General features: G+C 50.9%; 1 protein-coding gene across 1 annotated transcript in view; it reads left to right on the forward strand.

The window, feature by feature from the left end:
• DGKK (diacylglycerol kinase kappa) overlaps positions 1-17,579 on the forward strand; it is a 145,034-nt gene extending 127,455 nt beyond the window's left edge. Inside the window, exons 16-25 of the mRNA XM_043974250.1 lie at positions 361-457; positions 1,405-1,512; positions 2,252-2,365; positions 2,775-2,909; positions 3,467-3,630; positions 7,032-7,152; positions 8,106-8,192; positions 9,683-9,805; positions 12,056-12,161; positions 16,772-17,579. Coding sequence (XP_043830185.1) covers positions 361-457; positions 1,405-1,512; positions 2,252-2,365; positions 2,775-2,909; positions 3,467-3,630; positions 7,032-7,152; positions 8,106-8,192; positions 9,683-9,805; positions 12,056-12,161; positions 16,772-16,824 — 1,108 coding nt within the window. The 3' untranslated portion in view covers positions 16,825-17,579. The remainder of the gene's footprint in view (positions 1-360; positions 458-1,404; positions 1,513-2,251; positions 2,366-2,774; positions 2,910-3,466; positions 3,631-7,031; positions 7,153-8,105; positions 8,193-9,682; positions 9,806-12,055; positions 12,162-16,771) is intronic.
• Positions 17,580-22,552: the final 4,973 nt, after the last annotated feature.

The following is a 22,552-nucleotide window of genomic DNA, read 5'->3' on the forward strand; positions in this document are numbered from 1 at the left end:
AGCTGCATCTTCCAACGGGCCCTGCCCCTGCACCAAAGCTGCCAGCATGTACTCATATTATAACCTCGTGGAATGACAAGAACAGAGACAGAAGCTCCTTCTCGATTGCAGGGCCTTAGGTGGCACTCTTAACACCTGGAGAGGGCAGACTTCCAGATCCCAGGGGCCCAAGCTTGTCGCAACGCATATTGAACCAGTGGCCTGGCTCAGGTTCCAGAGCTGCTGGCTTCATGGTACCTTCTTTCCCAGGGCCTGAGGAGGAAAGACTCACTGCTACCTGGCGAGTTTCATTCCATCCTTTCCTTCTCTGTCAATGGTTCTCCCACCTCACTGCCTTTCTCTCCACTCCCCCACCTACAGCAGTCGCACCAAGAACATGATGTGGTATGGGGTACTGGGAACCAAGGAACTTCTGCAGCGTACCTACAAGAACCTGGAGCAGCGAGTGCAGCTCGAGGTGAGTGGAAGAAGGGCCCTCTGAACCATCCCATGAGTCCTTCACCACCACTTCCCCAGCCTCCAGGGTACCAACTGGGCCAGACATTTGCCTCTGTTGATGCCAAATGGCCTGGGAACAAGCTGGGCAGGAAGAGGCCTAAGGCTGACAAGGGCAGAGGTGTCAGGCTACTGGCCACACGAAGCCTACACCACCCCTCCCTCTATCTTAGAAAAGACTAAGGGCTTGGCTCCACATTCAAGGTTCTCTCCATTACTTTTGCCCTCCCTAACCAAGTCCCACTGAGACAGTCTGTTCTTTTCCTGAACTGCTCCCCCTTGTGGTGAATATTAGCACTGTCTCAGACATGATGCACCCATCTCTAGAGCATAGCACATAGAAGGAATCTTGGAGACTGTAGGATGCTAGAGCATCAGAGCTGATAGAGACCTTAGGAGCCATTGAGTCCAACACCCTCATTTTACAGATGAGGAAAGTGGCCTAAAGAGGATTATACAGCTAGGATCTGAGGCTATGCTTGAAGCAAGGGCTCCTTGGACCTTCGAAGCCTGGAAAATTCTCTACCCTCCATGGCATACTGCCTCATCTTGTCTGAGTTCCTCATTTGCCCTCACAGAGCCTTTAGGACCACATGGTTCTAGACTGAGAACACACATCGAGACCAACCTCTTCACCTTTCACAAAAGGAAACTGAGGCAGCCAAGAGTGGTCAAGTGACTTGCCCAAGGTCTCAGAGCTAGAGGAAGAAACTCAAGAGAAAAAGACTTGCCTAAGGTCACATAGGCCCTATGAGCTGGAAGGGACCCTGGAGAAACCCTCATTTCCCATTTCTGGGCCCCAGTTTTTGCCCCTGCAAAACGAAGGCCTCAAAGCCCAAAGTCCTTTCCAATCCTCTTACCCCCTTCCCAGGAACCACTAACTCCTAGATCTTTTCTTTGCTCTTCCAGTGTGATGGTAAAATCATGGCCTTGCCTAGTCTGCAGGGAATTGCCGTGCTCAACATTCCCAGCTATGCAGGAGGCATCAACTTCTGGGGCGGCACCAAGGAAGATAATGTAAGTTTACTCTCAGCCATGATAGGGAGAGGCAAAGCAGTCCCTCAGCTAGGAATGCATTCCAAAGCCCAAAGGCTGTCTATTGGGTCCTGGTTCCAGCCCAGCCTTGGCTGACATACCTGGAGCACAGCTCACCAAGCTGGATAAAAAGGCCTTTCATGGGGCTGCAGTCGGGGTGGGGTGAGACTAAGTATGGGAGGCCTTGGGGATTTTCTCTCTTCCATTAGCATGCTGGTTGTCCAAGCCCAGGCCCAGCCCACCACCTGCCTGAAAATGGAAAATAATCTCCCTGCACCCATTTCAAGTGAACCAGTGAAGGTGGTTGGCAGCCTTCTTAGACCGGCCAGGCCCCAGGAAAGGGATAAACATGCAGGCCCCACATCCCTCTCTTTCCATGGCTCCCAATCACCTCCTTGGGCAGATTCTCCTTAGTAAAGGGGGCTTTCAAATATATGGACCCAGAATCCCAGAATCTCCAAGTTTCAAGGAACGTCTGCAGCCATCTTTTCCAGCTCATATCTGTTCAGTGACCCCCCCCCCCCATCTCCTAGGATTTGGCACTTAGGGAAGAGGCCTTTGATATCAAAAGGACAAAGGCTACTGGATGAGATGGGGCTGGCAGGGGGCCAGTGGGAGGAATCAGATATGGCCTACTCTTCCTCCTGGGCTCAGCTCCTAGTCCCATCTCTTGGGCAAGCTGTCAGGGAAGGTGGACAACCTCATCACTGTCCCCCTACAGAATTTTGGAGCACCTTCCTTTGATGATAAGAAGCTTGAAGTGGTGGCAGTGTTTGGCAGCATCCAGATGGCCGTGTCCCGAGTCATCAACCTTCAGCATCACCGCATCGCCCAGGTAGGCAGCAGTGGGCAGAGCCTGGTGGCCAGGCCTAGGCCTCCATGGAACTCACTGGTCCATGGGTTATGGGCATGCACATTTGTGTATGGAGCAGTGAATGGCAGAGGCTGGGAACTCCAGAATCCCTTGGAGTAGTCTGTTGTGGCCAGGCAAGGCAATTAGGTAACCACTTAAGATGGGTCAGGCATCTGGGTTTTTCTCCCAGCCTAGAGCTAGAAGGCCTTTGGCCTACAACACAGCCTTGCTTCTGAAGGTCCTCAGCTGATGTCTGGACTTCACCTCTTGACCCAGGCAGCATCTCTGGGGCCTAACCTTGCTTTAGGCACCCGAGCTATGCCAGCAGGCTCTTATGGAGCTGAGTTGGGGCTCCCCCTCTTACCTCTCTCCTCATTGCTTTGTCTGCCAGTGCCGTGTGGTCAAGATCACCATCTGCGGCGATGAGGGGGTGCCTGTGCAAGTGGATGGAGAGGCCTGGGTCCAGCCCCCAGGTATCATCAAAATTCAGCATAAGAACCGAGCCCAGATGCTGACCAGAGACCGGGTGAGAAGTTTGAGTTAGACTGTCATGCAGATCCAGAGGCTAAGCCTTAGCCCTGCCCAGGGATCCACAAGGCTCCCAATGGTCTCCCACCCACAGCCTTCTAAGGATCCATGAAAAACAGCCTTTACATTTGCTCCTGACTTCAGCGAAACCCTCTAAGCTTGAAGGAGATGTGTGCCCATTTGGTGACCACTTTGTGGAGGGAAGCTCTGGTCTACATGGGGAAAGTGGAAAGGGCAGTGGTGAGCAAGCCTCAGTGCCAACACTTAGCAAGTGCCTCCTTTGTCCTGTCAATCATGTAGCATTTAGTGAGCCAGACACTGTGCTAAGTGCTGCATCCCTCCCCAAGGATATTGGTGTACTAATAGCCTCTGCACTGCAGAAAAGGCCCCTAATGTGATGAGTATGAGATGAGGCTTGGGGGAAGCTGAGCTCTGAAGTCTGACCCCTGGAGACTCAAGACAAGAGGAATGGGACCTGGGCCCTGCGTGGGTCAGGCATCAAGGGAGTCACCCTCTCCTTTCTTAACTGCCTTTCTTTGCCATTCTTATCTCCAGGCCTTTGAGAGCACCCTCAAGTCATGGGAAGACAAGCAGAAGGGAGAAAGCTACCGATCAACCCGACCCCGGCTCAACTCCCAGCAGTCCATGGAATATCTCACTGAAGAAGAATACAGGCTGCTGCAGCGCTTTGCCCGCTCTGCCGACATCCTCATCACCAGGTGAAGTGACTGGTGTGTGAGAGAGGCCCTGGGGTGAAGGGGAGAGAGAGAGGAGAGCAAGCCACATGGGAAGCCTGGCCTCTGCATGGAGGCCTTAGCCACCCCTCAGTATGAGTGACTGGACTGAGGGGGAGGGAACCAGCTTCAATTTGCAATCCCACTAACTGACCCAACAACTTTGGGCCTGAGATGAGGAGGCCAGAGCTTCCTGCCAGGTTCACATCTGGGCTCCCATCAATACCCTGTGACTCTGCCTTCTAGTGTGGAAAAATAGCTTCCTCCCTCCTTCCCTCCACCCTTCCTTCCCTCTCTCCCTCCTCTTCCACTCTCCATTCTTCCCCTCCTCCTTCCCTCCTCTCTCCTTCCTTCTCTAAGATAAGGTGACTGGGCCTTTCCAGCCCCCCAAACCTAACCCCCTGTAGGCTATCTGAATTTGTGATGGCTTCACCTATCCCACTGAAGTTATATTTGTTAGCTGGGATTTGGGCAACCCCGCCCCATCCTGCCTTTGTGAAAATTAAACTGATCTTATTAGGTTTTAGAAGCTACATATGTACACATGCACATACATATGTACACATTCATGTATATGTACACACAAGTGTGTGCATACATATATCAATCTGTGTATTCGTAGATCAATCCATTTTTTCTCTCAGTGCCCCAGGCCACTCTCTCAAACTTCCAAGATGCCCCCCAACCCCATATTGGTAGAGGGAGCTTCCACACCAGGAAATTTTTGGCATCAGTGAAACCTTAGGCCCAGGCTCCTTGGTATAGGCCTGGCATTTGTGCGCCATTAGGAGAAATCTCTTCTGCACCGGGTGTGGACTGTGTTCACAGACACCACCCAGTGCCCGCCATTCCAGCTGTGTTGATGGGGGAGTGGCCACTGTGGGCCAAGGAAGGTGGTAGCTTCCTTGCTTAGTGGCCCATTGTCTCTACCTGTTTTTTTGCTGAGAAAAGCCCCCTAGAGTCACTTCTTAGGAGGTGCCTCATGGTGTTCAGGGGGCCAGAGAAGGGGACCTTGGCTTCCCAAAGGTTCAGGTGCTTGACTTCTGTTGATTGCTTGGGCCCCACTGTCTCTCTCTGTCTGCTCATATAGCACTCTTGTTCTCTCCTATTCTTTACATTCCTAAGCTGTCTGTGCCAAAAAACAAAAAACAAAAAACAAAACCAAAAGTCCAAAGGTTCTTCAGATCACGACCATCTGGGCAAGAGGGGGCATCATCCTACTGCCCCTCAGCCCCTGAGAAGGTGCAGATACGAGGGTCTTCCAGACCCCTGCTACAGGCTTGGAGTAAAGCTAAGGGTCCCATGTCCGGCCACTCCCTGAACCCCTAAGACACAGGGAAACTGACGAGGCATCACCAACACACGACAGAGATGAAGCTTTTTCTCTGTATAAGGGGGAAAGTCAGATGCCCCTTTCTGTGCGGCTGCATGTCACGACCTGATGTGGGAATACCGGCGCGTGCGTGGCACAGATGGTTGGTGTGAGACTTGATCTTCAGGCCTGGAAAAGGACAGTCTCCCCTCTAGACGCACCTAGAAGCACCACAACACCTGTGTCCTTAGTTCTCGATTCTGCATCTGAGACCCGGCCGGCTGTACCTATATCCTTCAAAAAACTTCACTAGGATACGTAAGTTTTGTGCGTGGGTTGTCTTTTCATTCCTCTGCTGTACTGGCAGACTTACCATATGACCACCCAGTCAGAGAACATTTGCTCCTAAATAACGGGGAATGGACAGGAGTGACTGATCACTTTTCCAGCCTCAGGAAATAGTCCTCTCAAACCCAGAACATCTGACATGGCAAGCAGGGTGGTTTTATGGTAACTTGCCCCCCAGAGTGAAAGACAAACCCGGGTTCGGTAATGGGAACTCCCCCCCCTTGACTTTTGGTTGGCATTTTAATTGCGTGGCTCCCATCTAAAGCTTGCTATCGTCTGTTATGCATAAAAGTGGTGGGGCATGAGCAGGAGTGGACTTCTGGGAGACGACCCTCAGTGACTGGTAGATGCCAAAGGGGAACATTGTGGGAGTCATCTGGAACAAGTCGAGGGCCAGTGGCCTCTGTATCCAGAATGCTAAAACTGGACTTAAGACCCACCCCCATCTCTCAGTCGCCCGAGTAGGTCTGATTCTGGGGGACTGCCACCTGTTAGGGGATAGTCACCATCCTTAGAGGGAAAACCCATCAACCCCATAAGTGATTCGTAAATCGGGGGACCCTTAGGGCTGGGACTATTGCTTCAGCAAGAACCCTGTGCCCGCCCCGATTAGATACTGTTAGACATCATAAATCGGGGGACCCTTTGGGCTAGGACTTACCACAAGGGCAGGTACCCTGTGCCCGCCCTGATAGATCCTGAGGGCCACAGGGAGAGTAGCATTAAGCCACCGCCAACCAAGAGAACAAGGGAAGGGCCCCTGTTGGGCTGAACCTAGCACAGGGAAGCATTGAGATGAGTCCGTAGAACTCTTAGTTCAAGCCCCCCAGCAGCATGTGGGACAAGAAAAGAAAAGAAAGGGAGGACCCTGAGTACAGGTGCGTGCCAACAGATGGGATGGCGCTAGCCTTGTGAGCAGGCAGCTGAGGGCATGGACAAATGTCCCTCCACCAGGCTATGGTTGTTCAGACAGAGGCCCTGCCTCTCCTGAGGAACATGTTAGCTCACAAAGAGCCAGGAGATCCTAGGAATCTGCCTTTGCCAGGCTCTTCTCCACAGGGCACAGCAACAAGGTCAAGGTGCAACATCCAGATAGGAAGCACCCAAGTTCCTGAGCAGGCCCAGTAGTTTCACCACCACACTGGCCAATTTTTGTGGCAAAGGTCTACCGGCCGGTAGATGGCAACTGGGGACATCCAGGAGGCCAATGGAGAGAGCTGGGGGCTTGACTCCCCCACTGTCTCATCCTCTTTCCCCCTCCCCTCCCAGTATAGGATGCCCCTTTACAGGCCAGGTCCATGGTCAGGAAGCAGCACCAAGGAGATCCCAAGGAGAATGTGTTCAATTATGGTTTAAGCTCCTTGGATTACACAAAAACTGAACTACACAACTTGGAACAAGCTTGACCTTGGATCTGCTGCAGCCATGACCAAGGGGGCCCTGGTGACATTTTAGGTCCCTGCTTCAGGCCACTACTCCAAATGTGATGATGGTTCAGGATGTGGCTTCCCCAGAGCCCACGCCCTTTTACGTGGCTCATTGATGCTTGACACCACCCCCAGCCAGCGTGGCTAGCCCAGCGTGGTATCACTGAGAGTTGCCCGTGGCTTCTCTCAGGAGTGTAGCATGGCCCGCTTTCTTTCTCATGTCATAATGTCCCCCAAGGACACAGTCATCTACCCTCCAAACTGAGGCCTTGTCTTACCTTCCCTTGACTTGGTTGCAGGATCCGTGAGGTGGCCAAGATTCACAAGGCTATAGAGCAGGAGCTGGCCCACTCAGTGAATGGCTGTGCCTCGGCCCTGACTGAAGTGCTGCCCAGCAAGCGCAGTGGAAGCAGTCCTGAGGTAAGACAGGGATGGCAATGATTAGAGGGAGATAGCTGGAAAGGTGCACGAACACACACACACACACACACACACACACACACAGAGATGGGGCCAGAGGGCAAGCAGCTCAAGTGTTGAAAATCTGAGCCCAGCATGAGTCTCAGAAGCAGCTGGAGCCCCTGCCAACTGCCAAATCTGCAAAGGAGGAGAGATACATTTGCAAGCCTTGAATGATGCTCTCAGTGCTCAAAAAATAACTCCTGGGCTGGGACAGATGGTGCCAAAGACCACATCTGGGACCAATGACTCCCATGCTGTGGGCTGGTGATTTCTAGTCCTGGTGGAGCTCAGAGGCTCCAGCTGAAAAAAAAAATGGCTTAGTTGATGTGGTGAGAGGGAAGGGAATGCTTGGGCCTCCATTCATCTAGCCCAAGGGCCTAGAGTTCCTTCCACTTTACATGGTCAGTTAAGCCAGCAACCTAGGTCCCAAACTTGCTTCCTTTTCCAGGGGGTTGACAGCAAAGGTAGCCCAGGGCAAAGCCCCTTCTTGGGAGGGAGTAAAAGAGGAGGGCCAAATTGGGCTTCCTGGTCACCCTGCCAGCTCCTTTGGGGCAGCTAGGTGGCACAGTGCATAGAGCACTAGCCCTGAAGTTAGGAAGACCTGAGTTGAGATCTTACCTCCAACACTTCCCAGCTGTGTGACCCTGGGCAAATCACTTAACCCCAATTGCCTTAAACATCTGGGGCCATCTCCAGTTGTCCTGATGTCTATGTTGCCACTGGACCCAGATGGCTCTGGAGGAGAGAGTGAGGCTGGTGACCTTGCACGGCCCTACCTCACTTCAATCCAAGTCACTGCAAGTCACATCATCACTCTTTGAGAACGAAAGACAAACAACAGAAGCCAGGCTCGTCATATTTAGTGACATTTCTCTCTCTTTTTTCCTTCTCTTCACCTCCACGCCTTGCAGAGCCTGAGCAGAAACTCAGCTGTGGAAGTTTCAATTAGCGTGAAATCCTTGTACAATGAAGCTAGAGCTTATGTGGAAGGGAAGTTGGTGAGTACAGGGGCTGGGGAGAAGGGGGTGGGCAGGATTAATTCCCAAGCACTGGGTAACCTGACAGCAATTAGGAGACAAGGGGTCAGCATGTTCATTAAACTAGGTTTCCCAGACCTGGAAGGGGCTGGGGGCAAAGGAGAGCATTCCCATCACCTCCACAGTCCCCTGCATGCTAGCCCTCTCACAGGGTGGCCACTATAGGACAGCTAGAGAGACAGAGTTTAGGGGCCACTTCCCAGAGCAATATGGAGGATCCAGCTGTTCAGACACACCTGGAGGAGCAGCTAGGTGGCTCTACAGTGGATAAAGAACCGGCCCTGGATTCAGGAGGACCTGAGTTCAAATCCAGCCTCAGACAATTGACACTTACTAGCTGTGTGACCCTGGGCAAGTCACTTAACCCTCACTGACCCCCCAAAAAACAAAAACAGACACACCTGGGGCAATTCCTTTCATGTCCAGCTTTGCTTCCTCAGGGCTGCCAAGTTCACCATGCCTCTCTACAAAACTCCCCAAGGCCTTCCAACAGTCCCAGGCTTCCCCAGGTCTGCCCAGCCCTGCAAGTCTGTTTCAGTTGCTGATGTCTTATGCTATTGGCTTTCCTAATCACTCATCCATGTAGCCTGCCTGCCAGCGCCTCACCTGTTTGTGGCAGGTGGCACCAGTAGAATTCTCACCTGGGGTCCAATTGAAAGTGGGTCCCATGCCAAGGAGATGAAAAGAGGCTGGTCGGGCAGGCCTCATGCCAGTGACATAATTGCACATTTGCTCTGGCTGCTTGTTAGTCCCAGCAACACGAAGCTCATCATGTGTGGCTCTTCTGGGGTGGAAGTGATCCCAGGGTTCAGAGAGAAGAGTCCTCAAGCATCTGGATTTAGGGGCCAGAATATGCTATGACTCCCATTAATGGCAGAGGGTCAGGCTAGAGGCTGGGCCCAGCTGAGTCTGAAGGGACTGTCCTAGACCCCTTCAGACATCATCATCCAGATGAAAAATAGGGGGACACTCCCAACAACCTTCAAGTCAAAGGACAAGCCTTGGCAAGGACAGCAAACAACCCTGGATTTTGGAGATAGGACCTGGGCTTCAATCCCAGCTGTCACAGAAGCTGTTTGGCATTAGGCTAGGCTTCAGTGTCAGGAAAATGAGCAAGGTGGACTCAGTGACCTGTAACCTTCGTTCTGAGATCCCTAAATTGATAGTCCTCTGCTTTTTGACCCCTAATGCCTGCCCCAAGCATTTCAGGATATTCTGTTCCCCAGAGGATGGCTGATGGTACTTACTGTGAGATCCAAAGCAGAACCTTAACATTGCCCAGGGCCACTGGGTCATAGAACCACTGTGCTCAAGGCAGGATGTGGGCCCAGCTCCTCTCCAGCCACTTTCTCTAGGACCCTCCTCTGCACCACATTGCCTTGGCACTTGTGTGCCAGGAAATAGAGATGCCTGGCAGCAGAGCTCATTCTGTGTCCCTTCCATCCCTCCAGCAGCTGGACAGCCCCCGGCGGGAGGAGGGGCTGCAGGTTGCCCTAGCCAACGTCAGCCAGGAGCTGGAGAAGGTGTCTGAAATCCACTGGATGGCCCCCATACTCAATGCTGTCACTGAAGAGGTGAGGGCCTTCTTGAATGGGGTGACTGAAGGCTGTGGGGCTTCCCTTGATTTGTCAGATGCTGGGCTGGAGGGATAGCATTTATTCAGCCCCTACCGTGTGCCAGGCACTGTGCTAAGTAAGCACTCATGATCTGGGGGTTGCCTTGTCAGTGCAAAGAGTGCCTTCCTGAAAGGATGGATGTGGGCAGAGGTCAGCCCAGCTCTTCTTACTGAAGGTGACTTGGCCATTGAGGGCTAATGCCCCCTTAGTCTGAGGGAGAAGGAGGAGGAAAAGCACTGGTGCTTTTTTGGCCCTACTCTGTCCCAGCTTCTTCCAAGCTCCCCAACCCTGGCCTTCTGACCTCATCTAGGAGGCAGTGTAAGCTCTGGGGGTCCCAATCAGAGAAGTGTGGATGGCAGGAGGGCAGATGGCTATGGGCACATCTCAAACACATAAGGATTTTTGAGAATTGTGTCACAAAATTGGAAAATGGTCACAGAAGCTTCAAGTTGGAAGGGCTCTCCCTTTGAGGCCATCAAGTTCTATCCATCCCTAAGCAAAAATCCCCTCTGAATCTCTCCCACTGAGGGGGACCCTTGACTTGGAGTCCAGCAGTGATGAAGAGCCCCCACCTTCCCAGCTCCTGAGGGAGAGCACCCAGAGCACTTGAGGATAGCTCTCCATGTGGAGTTCTTCCTTCCAGCCAACCTAAATCGGCCTCCTTCTAGGGGCAGCTAGGTGGTGCTGCAGTAGATAGAACACTGGACCTGGAGTCAGAAAGACCCAAGTTCAAATCTCACCTCAGACACTTACCAGTTGTGTGACTCTGGGTAAGTCACTTAACCCCAAATGCCTCAAACATCCGGGGCCATCTCCAGTCGTCCTGATGTCTATCTTGCCACTGGACCCAGATGGCTCTGGAGGAGGTGACCTTGCACAGACCCTCACTTAAATCCAATTCAGTGCAAGTCATGACATCTGCCCAAAGTCTCCTAGCAACTTCCAGCCATTCCTGCTCCACCCCCAATTGTTCCTAGTTCTGCCCTCAGGGGCCACGTAGAGCAGGTCTAATACCTTTGCTGCAGAACCTATCAGAAGCCCTGCAGCCTCCTAGGGGCTTCATATAGTCAGTTCCTTCAGTTGACTTGTATGTAGCTCAGCTGACAGTACTGCATTCAGAGCCAGGGACCTCCAGGCTCTGCCACTTACCGACCTTGGGCAAATCACTTCCCATCACTGGCCTCTGATCCATCTCTGAGGGCCATTTCCAGCTTCGAAGTGGCCATCCTGCCATCTTCCCTTACTCTCTGGTTGGTTGCCTCTGGATGCACTCCAGCTTGTCAATGTCCTTTCTGAAATGTGGCCACCGGCACATTGGCCAAGGTCCTTGAGAAGGGCACCTGCTTCTTTCTCTTGGTCTTAAATCAGCAGGCCCTAGGAAGAGCAAGCCAAGCTCCTTTGTGTTTCTTACATAGTGCCCTGTCATGTGGTCTGAGAAGGCTGTGTTGCTCTGTACTGCCTCCCAGCCACTCTGCTGCCTGCCCCAATGCTACTGTCCATGTGCTTACTCTGCCAAAAGAGATGGAGTCAGTAAAGGCGGGAGGCCCAAAGCTGCCCAAATCCAACATTCACAGAATGACAGGTTCTTAGAAGAGGAAGGGAGGGGCCTCAGAGGCCATCCAGGCCAGCCTGCATCTGCAGGAGGATGCACTGCACAATAGACCCAGCGTGTGATCCCCCAAGCGCACAAAGCCCTCCCAGCAACACAGGACATTTTGGGGCAGTCCTCAGGGTTAAGAAGCCTGCTCTGAATTCAAACTCAAGTCTGCCTCTCGGCAACTTCCACCAAAAGAGCAGCAAGGCAGTGGAAAATGGAGCAGCCCTGAAAAGGGGGCGGAGGAGACTTGGAAAAACTAAAGAGAGGCCTTGGTAGGAAGATCAGCAACAAGTGCCAAAGGTGGGATGCATATCTAGCAGTAGAGCCAGAAACTGTGTCTGCCCCTGTAATATGAATCAATATTAGAGGGGCCTCTGATTCTTACTACCTGTGTGACCTTGGACAAGTCACATCATCTCTCAGGGCCTGCCTCAGTTTCTTCATCTATAGAATGAGGGGTTTGGACTGGATGGCCTCTGAACTCTGACTGTAGGATCGTCTGAAACACATCTCAGAGTAAGAGCACATTTTGGTGCAGCTGGCCTTGGCCCAAGCCCCTTGTCAGCCCCTTTAGACAAGACAAGTAACCCTCTTGTTTTGCTCTGGCCCAGGAGAGTTTGGGACACACAAGCAAGGGCAGCTTCAGGTTGCGCCTAAACATCTCCCGAGGAAAGAAAAGCAAGCCCCACCAGGTTAAATGGAGCAGTTCTGTCTCAGGTAAGTCCCTTCCCCACAGTTGTGGGAGTGAAGTTAAATTTTCCATCTGGCTGAGCTGCAGAGAAACAGTGTTAGGAGGAAGGGGGGAAGGAGTCATTGTTCCAAGATGGACCCAGTTCAAAAGGGGCCATCTTGGCCAGCCCCAAGGGATCCTAGAGCTGCTGGGTGAGCTTGAGGGAACATGGAACCTCTGCCTCTGCCCTTGACTCTCTCAGCAGGACAGGAGGCTGGAGAGCAGATTTCCCTCAGAGCTGACTCTTGTCAGCCCACTGCAAGAAATCTATTCAGAAAGCCACCAATTATTTCTCTGCTCTGCCCAATGCTGTTCCCCTCAGGCCAAAATATTGCTAAAAAGCTGTCCTTAGATACCTCTCCTAGTCACGTCTGGCTTCCTCCCTGTGCTGGGAGCAAGAGGAGCTTCTGATCCTGCCAGAGACATTTGCTTTTGAAAAAGCTCAAAACAGAGCAAGTAGAAATCTCTCTGGGGCCTTCTCAATTCAGTTTTCACAGTAAGTCCCCAGGAACTCAAAGCGGGTCTCTGCCCTTTGGTTGAGCTTCTTTATTCCTGTTTTGGGACTGCCCCGAGGATGTGGAGAAGGGCAGGGGAGACTTTCAGCCTTGGCATTACAGTGCCATCTTGGTTCTGAGCTGATGAGAGGAGAAGGTGCTCAGCCCAGGTTCTAAGAGCCCATGACCAATCTAGCCAGAGCTTGCCTGTGCTACTACTCCCTGAGCAGGGAGGAAGCCAGAAGCTGAGGGGCAGAGGCCCGGCCTGGCAAGGAAGGGGTGGGGGTCACCCTCCAGTGCAGCCAGTCTCCTGAGGGGAGCCTTTTACAATTCTTTATGATTCCATTAGTTTGCAACAGAGACATTTGAATAATGTTGGCTGCCTAACCTAAAACCTTTTTGAAAAGAAAAAAAGCAACAAAAACTTATGGCCAGGTTGCCTATCAAGGAGAAATTTGAAGGAAGACCCACTGGTACCCCTTCTCTGCCCTCCCAGCTCCTTCTCCTTTCCACTTCTGTCTCTATCTCTCCTCTGTTTCTCCCTCCCCCCTCTTCTGTCTCTCCTCTTTTCTCTTTGTGTATGTGTAACTGACTATATCTCTCTCTTCCCTTCTCCCCCTTCTTCTCTCTTCCTTCTCCCCTTCCCAGCCTTCTGGACCCATAGCTTTACTGCTAGCCATATAGGCAGGATCAAGAACCAAGCAAACAAATGAGGTTGGGTCAGGGTGTAGATGAGCAAAGGCTGTTCTGAGCCCTGATATCTGTGGGTGTGGGGATGGGTGGGGAGGTACTTCCTTCACAAAGCCCAGAGCTCATCACCCAGAGGTGACTAGGTCAGTTTTGTTTGATAGCTCATCACAGCATGCAGGTGTGGAGACAAGTGTCTCCTTTCAAAATAGTTTAAAGCTAGGAGAGAAGAAGATAGACAAAGCCAAGGGCCACTGGAGAACAGAGGCAGTGTGGCTGCCTGGGAGTTTGTGAGCCCCTTAGCTTCTGCTCCACTTTCAAGGTCAAGACATGGCCAAGGGAGCCTCATGCAGCCAAGTGGCCAGGAATCCCATTTGGTCCTTTTATCTGGAAGCACTTAGGAGAGAGGGCTGGGGAATCTCTGAGCACTGGAACAGCAGGGATCTCTTTCTACCTTCTATAAAAATGACCAAGAATTCCTCTAGACCTGGGCCTTGCTCCAGGAGGGACAGGAGAGGGAACTTCTCTTGCTTCTTTACCTTTCCTGGGTCTCCCCATCTGTTCCCAAACCCCAGCATGGCCACTTCAGGGATCTGTCTGCTTATCTGCTGCCATTCCCACCTCCACCCCCACCCCCTTGCCTCAGAGCTACAGCCAGTAGTGCAAGTGTGACACGGTGGGGATGGTCTGTTTGCTGTGACCTGGCCCAGAAGCAAAGGCAGTATTGTTACCACGTAGACACAAGTCATTTTCCAACCAGCATTTGCTTTTTTGGACAACAACTCATCCTTGATGTTCTTACCTTGAGGTTATCAACTCTTATGGTAGCCAAGCCCTGAACCGCTGTCAGAAGGAACAGGCAAAGTTTCCAATAAGGCACACACTAGAGACAGTCACCCCGAGAATGGCCAGCACCCCAAACTCCTGGGTCCTGGCAGGACTTTGGACACATGGTGGCAGAGCCAGAGACAAGTGTTCAAATCGCCATTTTCAGGCTGCCCTGACAGCCCAGAGACTTCCAGCACGTAGACAGCTATGGACAACGCTGCCAATTTTCTTGAGCTCTTCCTGACTTGTGTCTGCAGAAGAGAGTAAGGAGCATGGTATTTCTTTGAATAAGGCTGTGGATAAGCCCAAGCCAGTCTGGCCCACCTGAAAGATAGCCAGACAGATAGCTTCAGCATTATAGGGTCTATCTCCCTAGCATGTTTAAAGCAGAGATCTGCTGAAAAGTGGCATCCAGCAATTTCATTTGCATTGGACCCCCAAACCTATTTCTCCAGGATTGTGGAGTCACTGACTGGATTACATGCCCTGAATTCCCAAGAGCTTGCCTATGATCTCACCAAGGTGGTGGCCAAGCAGTGAACCTTGCTCTACCCTACCTCTCATATCACCCACAAGGCCACTAGCCACTGCTAGAACCGGCTTGTTTGCTGCTTAGCTCCTTAGCCCTGACAGCTGTGTGAGGGAGACAGGATCCATACCTTGAAGGTGTGGGAAGGAGAAAAAAATCCAGGTGATAGTGTCCAAGCCAATTACATCAGCAAGTATTGAGCCTCTGCTGTGTGTCTAGCACCCTATCAAGAACCATAAAGGATAAAAGGGAAGAGCCACTTCATTCTCTAGAAGAGTCAAGTCATTTGGGGAGTTATTTTGAACATGCCCATGTCCATTAGGCAAAGCTCAGGCCATCGAGCTTTCCTAGGGCCCAAGGACTTGGTTTCTGATGCTCCAAGAGACCTCTATAAGCTTACTGCTGCTGCTACTGCCGCTGCTGCCTGCCAGCACCTCTTACCAACTTGCCCTGACTCCTCCTTTGAATCTATCTGCCTGTGCCTCGCTTAGAGTTTTTCTCTCTCTCTCTGTATGTCTCTGCACGTGTTTCTCTTGGCCCCTTCTCTTTGTTCTTCTCAATAAGTTGGTCGTCTGTCATTTTCCTTTTTGCTAGTGGACAAATGGGGCCCTGAGGAGGTGGCTTCTTGGCTGGACGCACTTGGTTTAGGGGAGTACAAAGACATTTTTACCCGCCATGAAATCCAGGGCTCAGAGCTGATCCTGCTGGAGAGACGTGACTTGAAGGTATTCAAAATGCTCCTGTTTTCCAGAAATGGTGGCTGCCTCACTGGCATCCATGCTGCCCACAAGTGGCATAGTCCTGACATGACCCCCTGGCCAGGCTGGCCTTGGCTTTTGCCCTTCCTTCCTCGCTGAGATTTGGTAAGAACCAAGAATCCTTGGTATCAGCCCCTTAGCTCTGTCATGGACAAGGAAAAGTGATGCACAGAAGACTCAGGGACCCAGAGACTCATCCCCAGCAAAGGCCTTTGTTCTCTGGGGAAATCGCTTCCTGCAGTGCGAGGGAGGAAGGAGGCCACAGACAGGACTTCTACCCATTCTTACTGTCAGCACCTTTCCCTCATACTCAAGGAGTTTTCCTCTCCTTGAATCTTGTCCTCTTGCTCTTGCTTTGTAGTGAGCTCTGAATTTCCATCTGCTTTTACCTGCTAAGTGCTTACCAGGGTAGCCTCACCACTAGAGATGTCCATCCTCAGCTCCACTCATACCACTCTTGGCCTCACTCTGCACATGAAACATCTCTCACCCGAGGACCTTAAACATACTCCACAGTGACAAATACAGATGAGGAAAGCAAGGGAGTGGGTGGAGTCCCCAAGTCAGTGAGCAAGGCTAAGCCCTTTGATGAACTGTGGGATTCTCCTCTTGCCTCCCATGAGGCAAAAGAGTGAGAATATGGCAAGAGCCTTGGTCTTAAACTCAGAAGTGAAGTGGAGTCTCAAACAGAAGTGGGGCTCAGAGGGCAGACTTGCTCTGTGCCCATTGGTAGCCAAACTGCTGGCCTCACAAGTAGCCCAGAACAGATGGTTCCACAGAACTGAGGCCTGCCCCATGCCCAAGATGCCATGCAGCCTGAGACCGAGCTGAGCCAGCCTTCCTTCCAGATAGAGTACAAAACCAATTTGTACCCGAGACAAGGAGGACAAGGACTGCCGATCCAAAGACCAATGTCCCTCTACTGCCTCACCCAAGGACTCCCCATAGCTCTCTACCTCATCATCTACCTGGCAGAACCGACAACAGCCCCACCTCACCCTATGACATAAGCAACATACCTCCCTCTGACTCTTCCGTACAGCACTGGGCATCCCATGGGGGTGGCAGAGAGGACCCCTTTCTAGCATGCGGCATACATTTGAGAGCTCAGCCTGAAGAGGTTTGGTCCCAGACCCGTTCATCACCATGCTCTCTCTGATGGTTCAGCTGCTACCAGCCAGGGTTGGGCATGTTGGGGGAGCCACAAGCTCAGCAGTGCTCTCACTCTCATTTTCCTCTCCTCCGGCCCAACTGACTGGGTAACTGTCAAGCTAACTTCTTTCTTCTTTTCCCTCATCAAGGATTTAGGAATAAGAAAGGTTGGCCACGTGAAGAAGATCCTTCAGGGAATTAAAGACATTAGCCACAACCTGTGAAATGCTGAAGGGAGAGAGCCCTGCAGCTTGGAACTCCTGACACAAAGCCACCGACGACCACGCTGATGACAACAATGACAACTATGATGACTCTAAACCTATATGATTGCAGACTCAATTATTCCAGAACAGACACGGACCCTCGGTAGGGCTGTCAGACAATGCTTTCCACTAATGTGACATTCTCAACTTTATCAGGTTTCCTTAGAAGTTTACATTTCCACATTGGCCAAAGATCATTGGATGGAGTTGTTCTTCAGTTCTCCCTCTCTGTGCTTCTTTACTGGCTCTGGTTAAATGAGTTAAGCTTCTGCATATGCCTGGGATCTAGAAGAATGGCCTTCTTTGGGTGCTTTGGACATAGTGTTTTCCCTGATGGGTCAGGGTCACCTGGCTGATTTTGTGACTTGGGATTCTGGAATGTCTTTGGCCTTCCCTTTGGAGTTGGTTTACTAGGAGAAGGTGGGAGGAGAGGCGTTTGTGCCATGGAGTGTGGGAACTAGGTCCTAGGGGCTTCTCTCCTAGCCTTAATTATGTGGCTGCATCCTTTATTATCCCTGAGTTGAGCCCCCATCAGTGGTCTAAGCTTAATTGTGCTACCTTGACCCCCTGGAGACTCATCATGCATGTCAAATACTATGCCTTTCTTGTAGATGTGGCTTGCAGATTCTCTGCAAGTAGTCTATGCTGCCTGTGTGTGTGTGTGTGTATATATGTATGCGTATATATATACATACACACACATACACACATACACACACACACACACACACACACACACACACACATATATGCGTGCTTGGCAGGGAGTGGGGTGGGTGGGAGGGGAATTGGGGGGGGTCTCTGTCTGCGTGCATGCTTGTGAATAGCTTTGATCAGGTACTTGATGGGCCACTTGGAGTCCAGTCCTGATTGCAGGTGAATGGCCCACTCTGCCCACTGCTGCTCATCACTAGTAACTTGATGGAGTCTCCAGAAACTGTAAGAACCCCCGCTGCCTTGACCCAAGCTTGCATGCTGTCCGCCAGTGCTTTGCTTGCATTCTGGCTGGGTTTCTGAGCCAAAAGAGTCGTTCACCCTTGTGCTGCTGTATAGATTATAGAAAGACAGATAGAGAGATAGATAGATGGAGAGATGTATATATTTTTTTAGAACTGAAAATACAACTCGGTTTCTAAGGCTCCTGATAAAGTTCTTCTGTAACTTACTGACGTGCCCAGGAACTCAGACCTCTGGTGTTCCTGCTTCTGACACAGCTGCGGTGTCTGATTCATCCTTGTGGAGCCTTCAAAGCCGCTGCTGGGACTGATGTCCAGGTTGCTTCTGGTTCATTTTCCCAATTCTAAGCCAGGCCCTGGACAGGGGAGCAGAAAGGTCAAAGCCATTTGAGCTGGACTGTACATCAATTAGGACTTGCTCCCTTTCCCCTGCTCTCCCCTTCCCTTCTTCCCCTTCCTTTCCCTTCTCCCCTCTCCTCCTTTCCTCTTCAACCAACAGGCCTTGAAGTCTGGGATCCAGGAGCTTTCATGGGTCTCTCCCCTCAAGGCTAGGTCAGGCTAATAGCCCAGGGACCATCTAGGGCAGCCAGTCCTGAATTTCCTGGACTAGCTGTCAGGATGGTCCCAGACTCACCTGAGAGTTGCCAGGCTGTTTTCCTCTTGCTGGCACTAAGCTGGCAGAGCTGGCCTTCATAGCAGAAACAGGCTATCAGTGCAGCACCTCTGCAGCCCAGGGTGCTGCTGCCTTGGAGTTTGAAGTCACACAACAACAGGTGACCCGGAGCCTCCATGAGTGGGGCACCTCTCTACCTTCTAATGAAAAACAAAAACAAAACACAAATCCCAGTTGTTCCCAACCCTAAATTTCTTTGGGATTTTGTTGTTTGGAAGGCCTGTTGCAATGCAGGCAAATCTGGCCAGGCCCTAGCATCTAGAGGGGAGATGCCACAGGGCCCTATGAGCCAAGCCCTAGAACGTCCATAGACAAATTTCTCTCCCCTCTGCCCCAAAATCAATCAAGCCCTTCGGCTGGGAGCTAGAAAGATGGCCTCTCCACACCTCAAGACAAAGGCAGAACTCTTCCCTGGGTCTCTCCTGTGGCTGGATCATTGGGGTACATCAGATCAGAATCCCAGTCCTGGACACTTTTCCAAACTGAAAATGGGGAGCTCAAAATAGCAAACAGGGAAGAAAAATCCCTCATGCCGTCTTGTCTATTGTGATGCCAAAAATAGCTCTAGCCATAAATCTAATGGAGAAAGCATTGTAAATAGATGAAAGAAAATATTTAAAATTTTATTTAAGCACCAACGGCATTAATTTATTTTTCCCCGGGATGAGCCATCTCGGAGCCTTTTGCTTTGACTGCCCCCCCCACTCCTAGGCTCCTCTTGGGCTAAAAGCCCTTTCCCTTTATCAACACCCCCACCTCCAGGGCCAAGCTGCCCCGTGTCCCCTGCATGGACACACGTGCATGCACAGGCACACACATGGAGAGGCCAGTAGGCCGGGGCTACTGTTGATCTTGTGAGTCTAGGTAGAGTTGGGATTCTTTTGTTGCTTCTCCCCCCCCCCCCCAGTGGTGGCCAAAATGAATGTAGCTCTTTTTCATTTTGTTCAGATTGCTAATATAGATGCTAGCTATGTGCTGTGCTATTGTTGATCTGGCCAGTGTCCACATCCCCAAACCCTTGGCCCTCCAGAATCTTCTCTTCCTTCCCTGAGTCAGAATGAAGCTGGCCTGGCTGCAGGCCAATCGGGGAGAGAGCCTCATGCTAGAGTGGGGATCACCATTGATTGGGAGGAAGGGAGAAGGAGGGTCCTGAGCAGGTGCTGCTTGCTAGCTCAGTTTCCATTGCCTTTCCCTCCTGCCCTGATGCCCAGCCAGTCCTCCTGGCAGGCTCAGGTGCCAAGGAAAGGAACCTGCTGAGCACCTGCTCTGCCTGGACCAGCCCAGTGCTTGGAACAAAGCAAGATCAGCTCCCTCCTTCACAGGGGCTGCCCTTGGGCCCCAGGAGTGATTTAGCCCCTCAGGGGCCTCGCTGAAGCAGTGCTGTAATATAGTTGCTTGGGCAATGGGACCAGGCCCTCACCATCTCCATCTCCTTGGAAAACATCATTTCAGGCAAACAAGGGGTGGGTTGCTTCTTGGGGTGATTATTCCTCTGTAGTCTTGGATGTAATTCCTTAAACTGCTCTCAGCTGTGTGGAAGGACAGACAGCCTTGATCATTTTGTAGGAGGGGGTGTCATCTATGGATGATTGACACTTGCAAAGGCCCAACTTTTCTCTAAGGTAATGGTGTTCCAGAAGCCCCAGTTGTATAGGAAAGAAAGGGATTGGGCAGGGCTTTTCGAGTTGAGGGTTTATGTATCGTTCCTTCTTGGTTTTGTTACAAGTTCTGTCATTAGATATGGGGTCAGTAAATGGTGAGAGCAGAGGCCAAGGAGAAAGGAGAAAGGCTAGGAAAAGGCTCCACAAAGGGTCTCTGCCTGTGTCTCTGGCCACCGGGATCTCCAGGTCAGGGACAACATGGGGAGCCATGGCAGCTTAGCAAGGGAAGCCTTGGCGTTGTTAGCCACCCCATACAGAGTAAGAAGTCGAGTTAGGAAAAACAATGATCAGAAATATGAACAGAATGGAACTGAACTGTAATCACCTGCCTACCCCAATCTGCGTCCTTCCCTGAGAACTGCTGTGCTTAATGTACTCGGTGAAATCGCGACTGTCCCTCTGTATTTGTCTGCTGACCTGTAATCTCCTGTGGGTTTCCGTTACGTTTGGGGGGTTTTTGTTTGTTTGCTTGTTTGTTTTTGAAGGCTCCTGTTCAGCAGCAGGGCCCGGACTGGAGGGAGGAAGCTGGATGGTGAAGTGGCAAAGAGAAGACCAAAAGCAAAATAAAAACGTCCACAAATCCACACCAGCCCCTCCTTCCCAATGTAACATCAGTCCAGAGTTTAAACAAAGTTGCGCTTGTGTTTCAGGCCACTAATAAATGGTTTAACATACAGTCTCGGGCTCCTTGTGAGTTATTTCCGAGGCGATCAATCGTGGATTCCAAGTTTTTATAGACAGAAAAGGACAAGCTCTCTCTTCTCCAGACCTTGGCCTAGTGAGAATGACACCTGCTGCTCCCCACTCCTTGCTGTACCCAAGGTTTCTCTGGGAGAAATTGCTAAGTGGGGACTGCTTTGTAAAAATTATTCACAAGCATTATTAATGCCTTCTGGCTTTAGATACTGCCATTTCTAGACATACGCCACCACATAATGAAAATTTCCTTGTAACAAGGAAAAAAACCACCTGACACAGAGACCATGTCTGCCACATTGTGTACCTGTAACCCTCCCCCCCAAGCCCCCTCCCACTAGCTTGCACCTCCCTTTTCCCTTCTCTCAAGCCCACAGTAGCCATTGTACTTACTCAGTTCAGCTTGCTTGTCATATTCTTTTCTTTCACATTATTGCATCTCTGGTTTGGAGTTTTTTTACACAGGGAGTTGTTGAGTTTTTCTCTTATCCATGCTGCCACTCTTTTTTCCATGGAACACAGAAGCCATTAGAATCAACATCTTTTTACTTCCTTACCCTTACCATTCCTGAGCTCTGACCGAAACCAGTATCATCCTGTCTCTGAAGCTACACGGAGCCTGATGGGAAGCAGGACCCCTACTTGGAGATCACCTCCTAAGGTGTCCATTCCCCTCCAAGGAAGCCTGTCATAAAGCTTCTCCCTACCCAGGAACGTGCTTCCTGCCAGGGTCCATGCATGGTTTTCCCTTTTATAGAAAAAGACCAGCTTCTTATTGCCTTGACCATCTTCCACTGCTCTTCACCAGCTTCCCCAGAGCCCCGCCGTGCTTCCTCAAGAGACCAAAGAAATCCCTATGCCTTTTCTCTCCACACCCAAGCCAGGTTGGAATACAACTCCAGATCCCCTCTCTCTTGCCCTTCCTAAGTCAACTGACTTCCTCCTGTGTAATTTCTTCCTCCCTTCCCCATCCAGATTAATTTGTAAAGGAATATCATCATTGAATTCTTCCTTCCCTTGTTCTGCCTCTTTAAACTTCCCTTAAGGGCTAAACCCTGAATCCCACTTTGTTAAAAATTGTTTTTGACCAAGACAAACAATAACCTTGTACTCTACCAAGCATGAGAGAACTGAGGAGCCGAGGCTCTTGGGCCTTGGGTCTGAGCAATGGAAACTGTAACGTGATGGGTCCAGAGGGACACTTGAAGGGTATAGAGGTGAGGGACCTCACTTCAGTGTACTCTCCAGCACATTCAGAAGAGTGCCCATCTTCGCAAAAATGAGTAAAGAAGCCTTTACCCACTGACTGCTGCCTGCCTGGATTCTTTGAGAGGCAACCTGCTAGTAACACTCGAGCTGCAACACTAGGGCTATTAACACTAGAGCTGTATAACACTATTTGAGTGGTTAGCTGCATTTCTAACATGCAGAATTCCAATTGGGAATTCTTTTGGTGCAAATCTGGTTTTTTCCCCCTGGTTGGGCTCAGCCTGCGGGATGTTACTTTTGGGTACTTACCCCTCTCCTTTACATTACACAGTAGTTACACTCTTTAAGTCAAGTCTCACTGCTAAAACATAGTCACAAGTTAATGGATTTGGGCCCAAGACTGTAAAAAGAACCAGAGTACTGTTTTTCAAACTTCTTTATTAAATTTCAAATAAATTTTTATGCCAAA

The sequence above is a fragment of the Dromiciops gliroides genome, chromosome X, assembly GCF_019393635.1.
Source record: "Dromiciops gliroides isolate mDroGli1 chromosome X, mDroGli1.pri, whole genome shotgun sequence".
Taxonomy (NCBI): domain Eukaryota; kingdom Metazoa; phylum Chordata; class Mammalia; order Microbiotheria; family Microbiotheriidae; genus Dromiciops; species Dromiciops gliroides.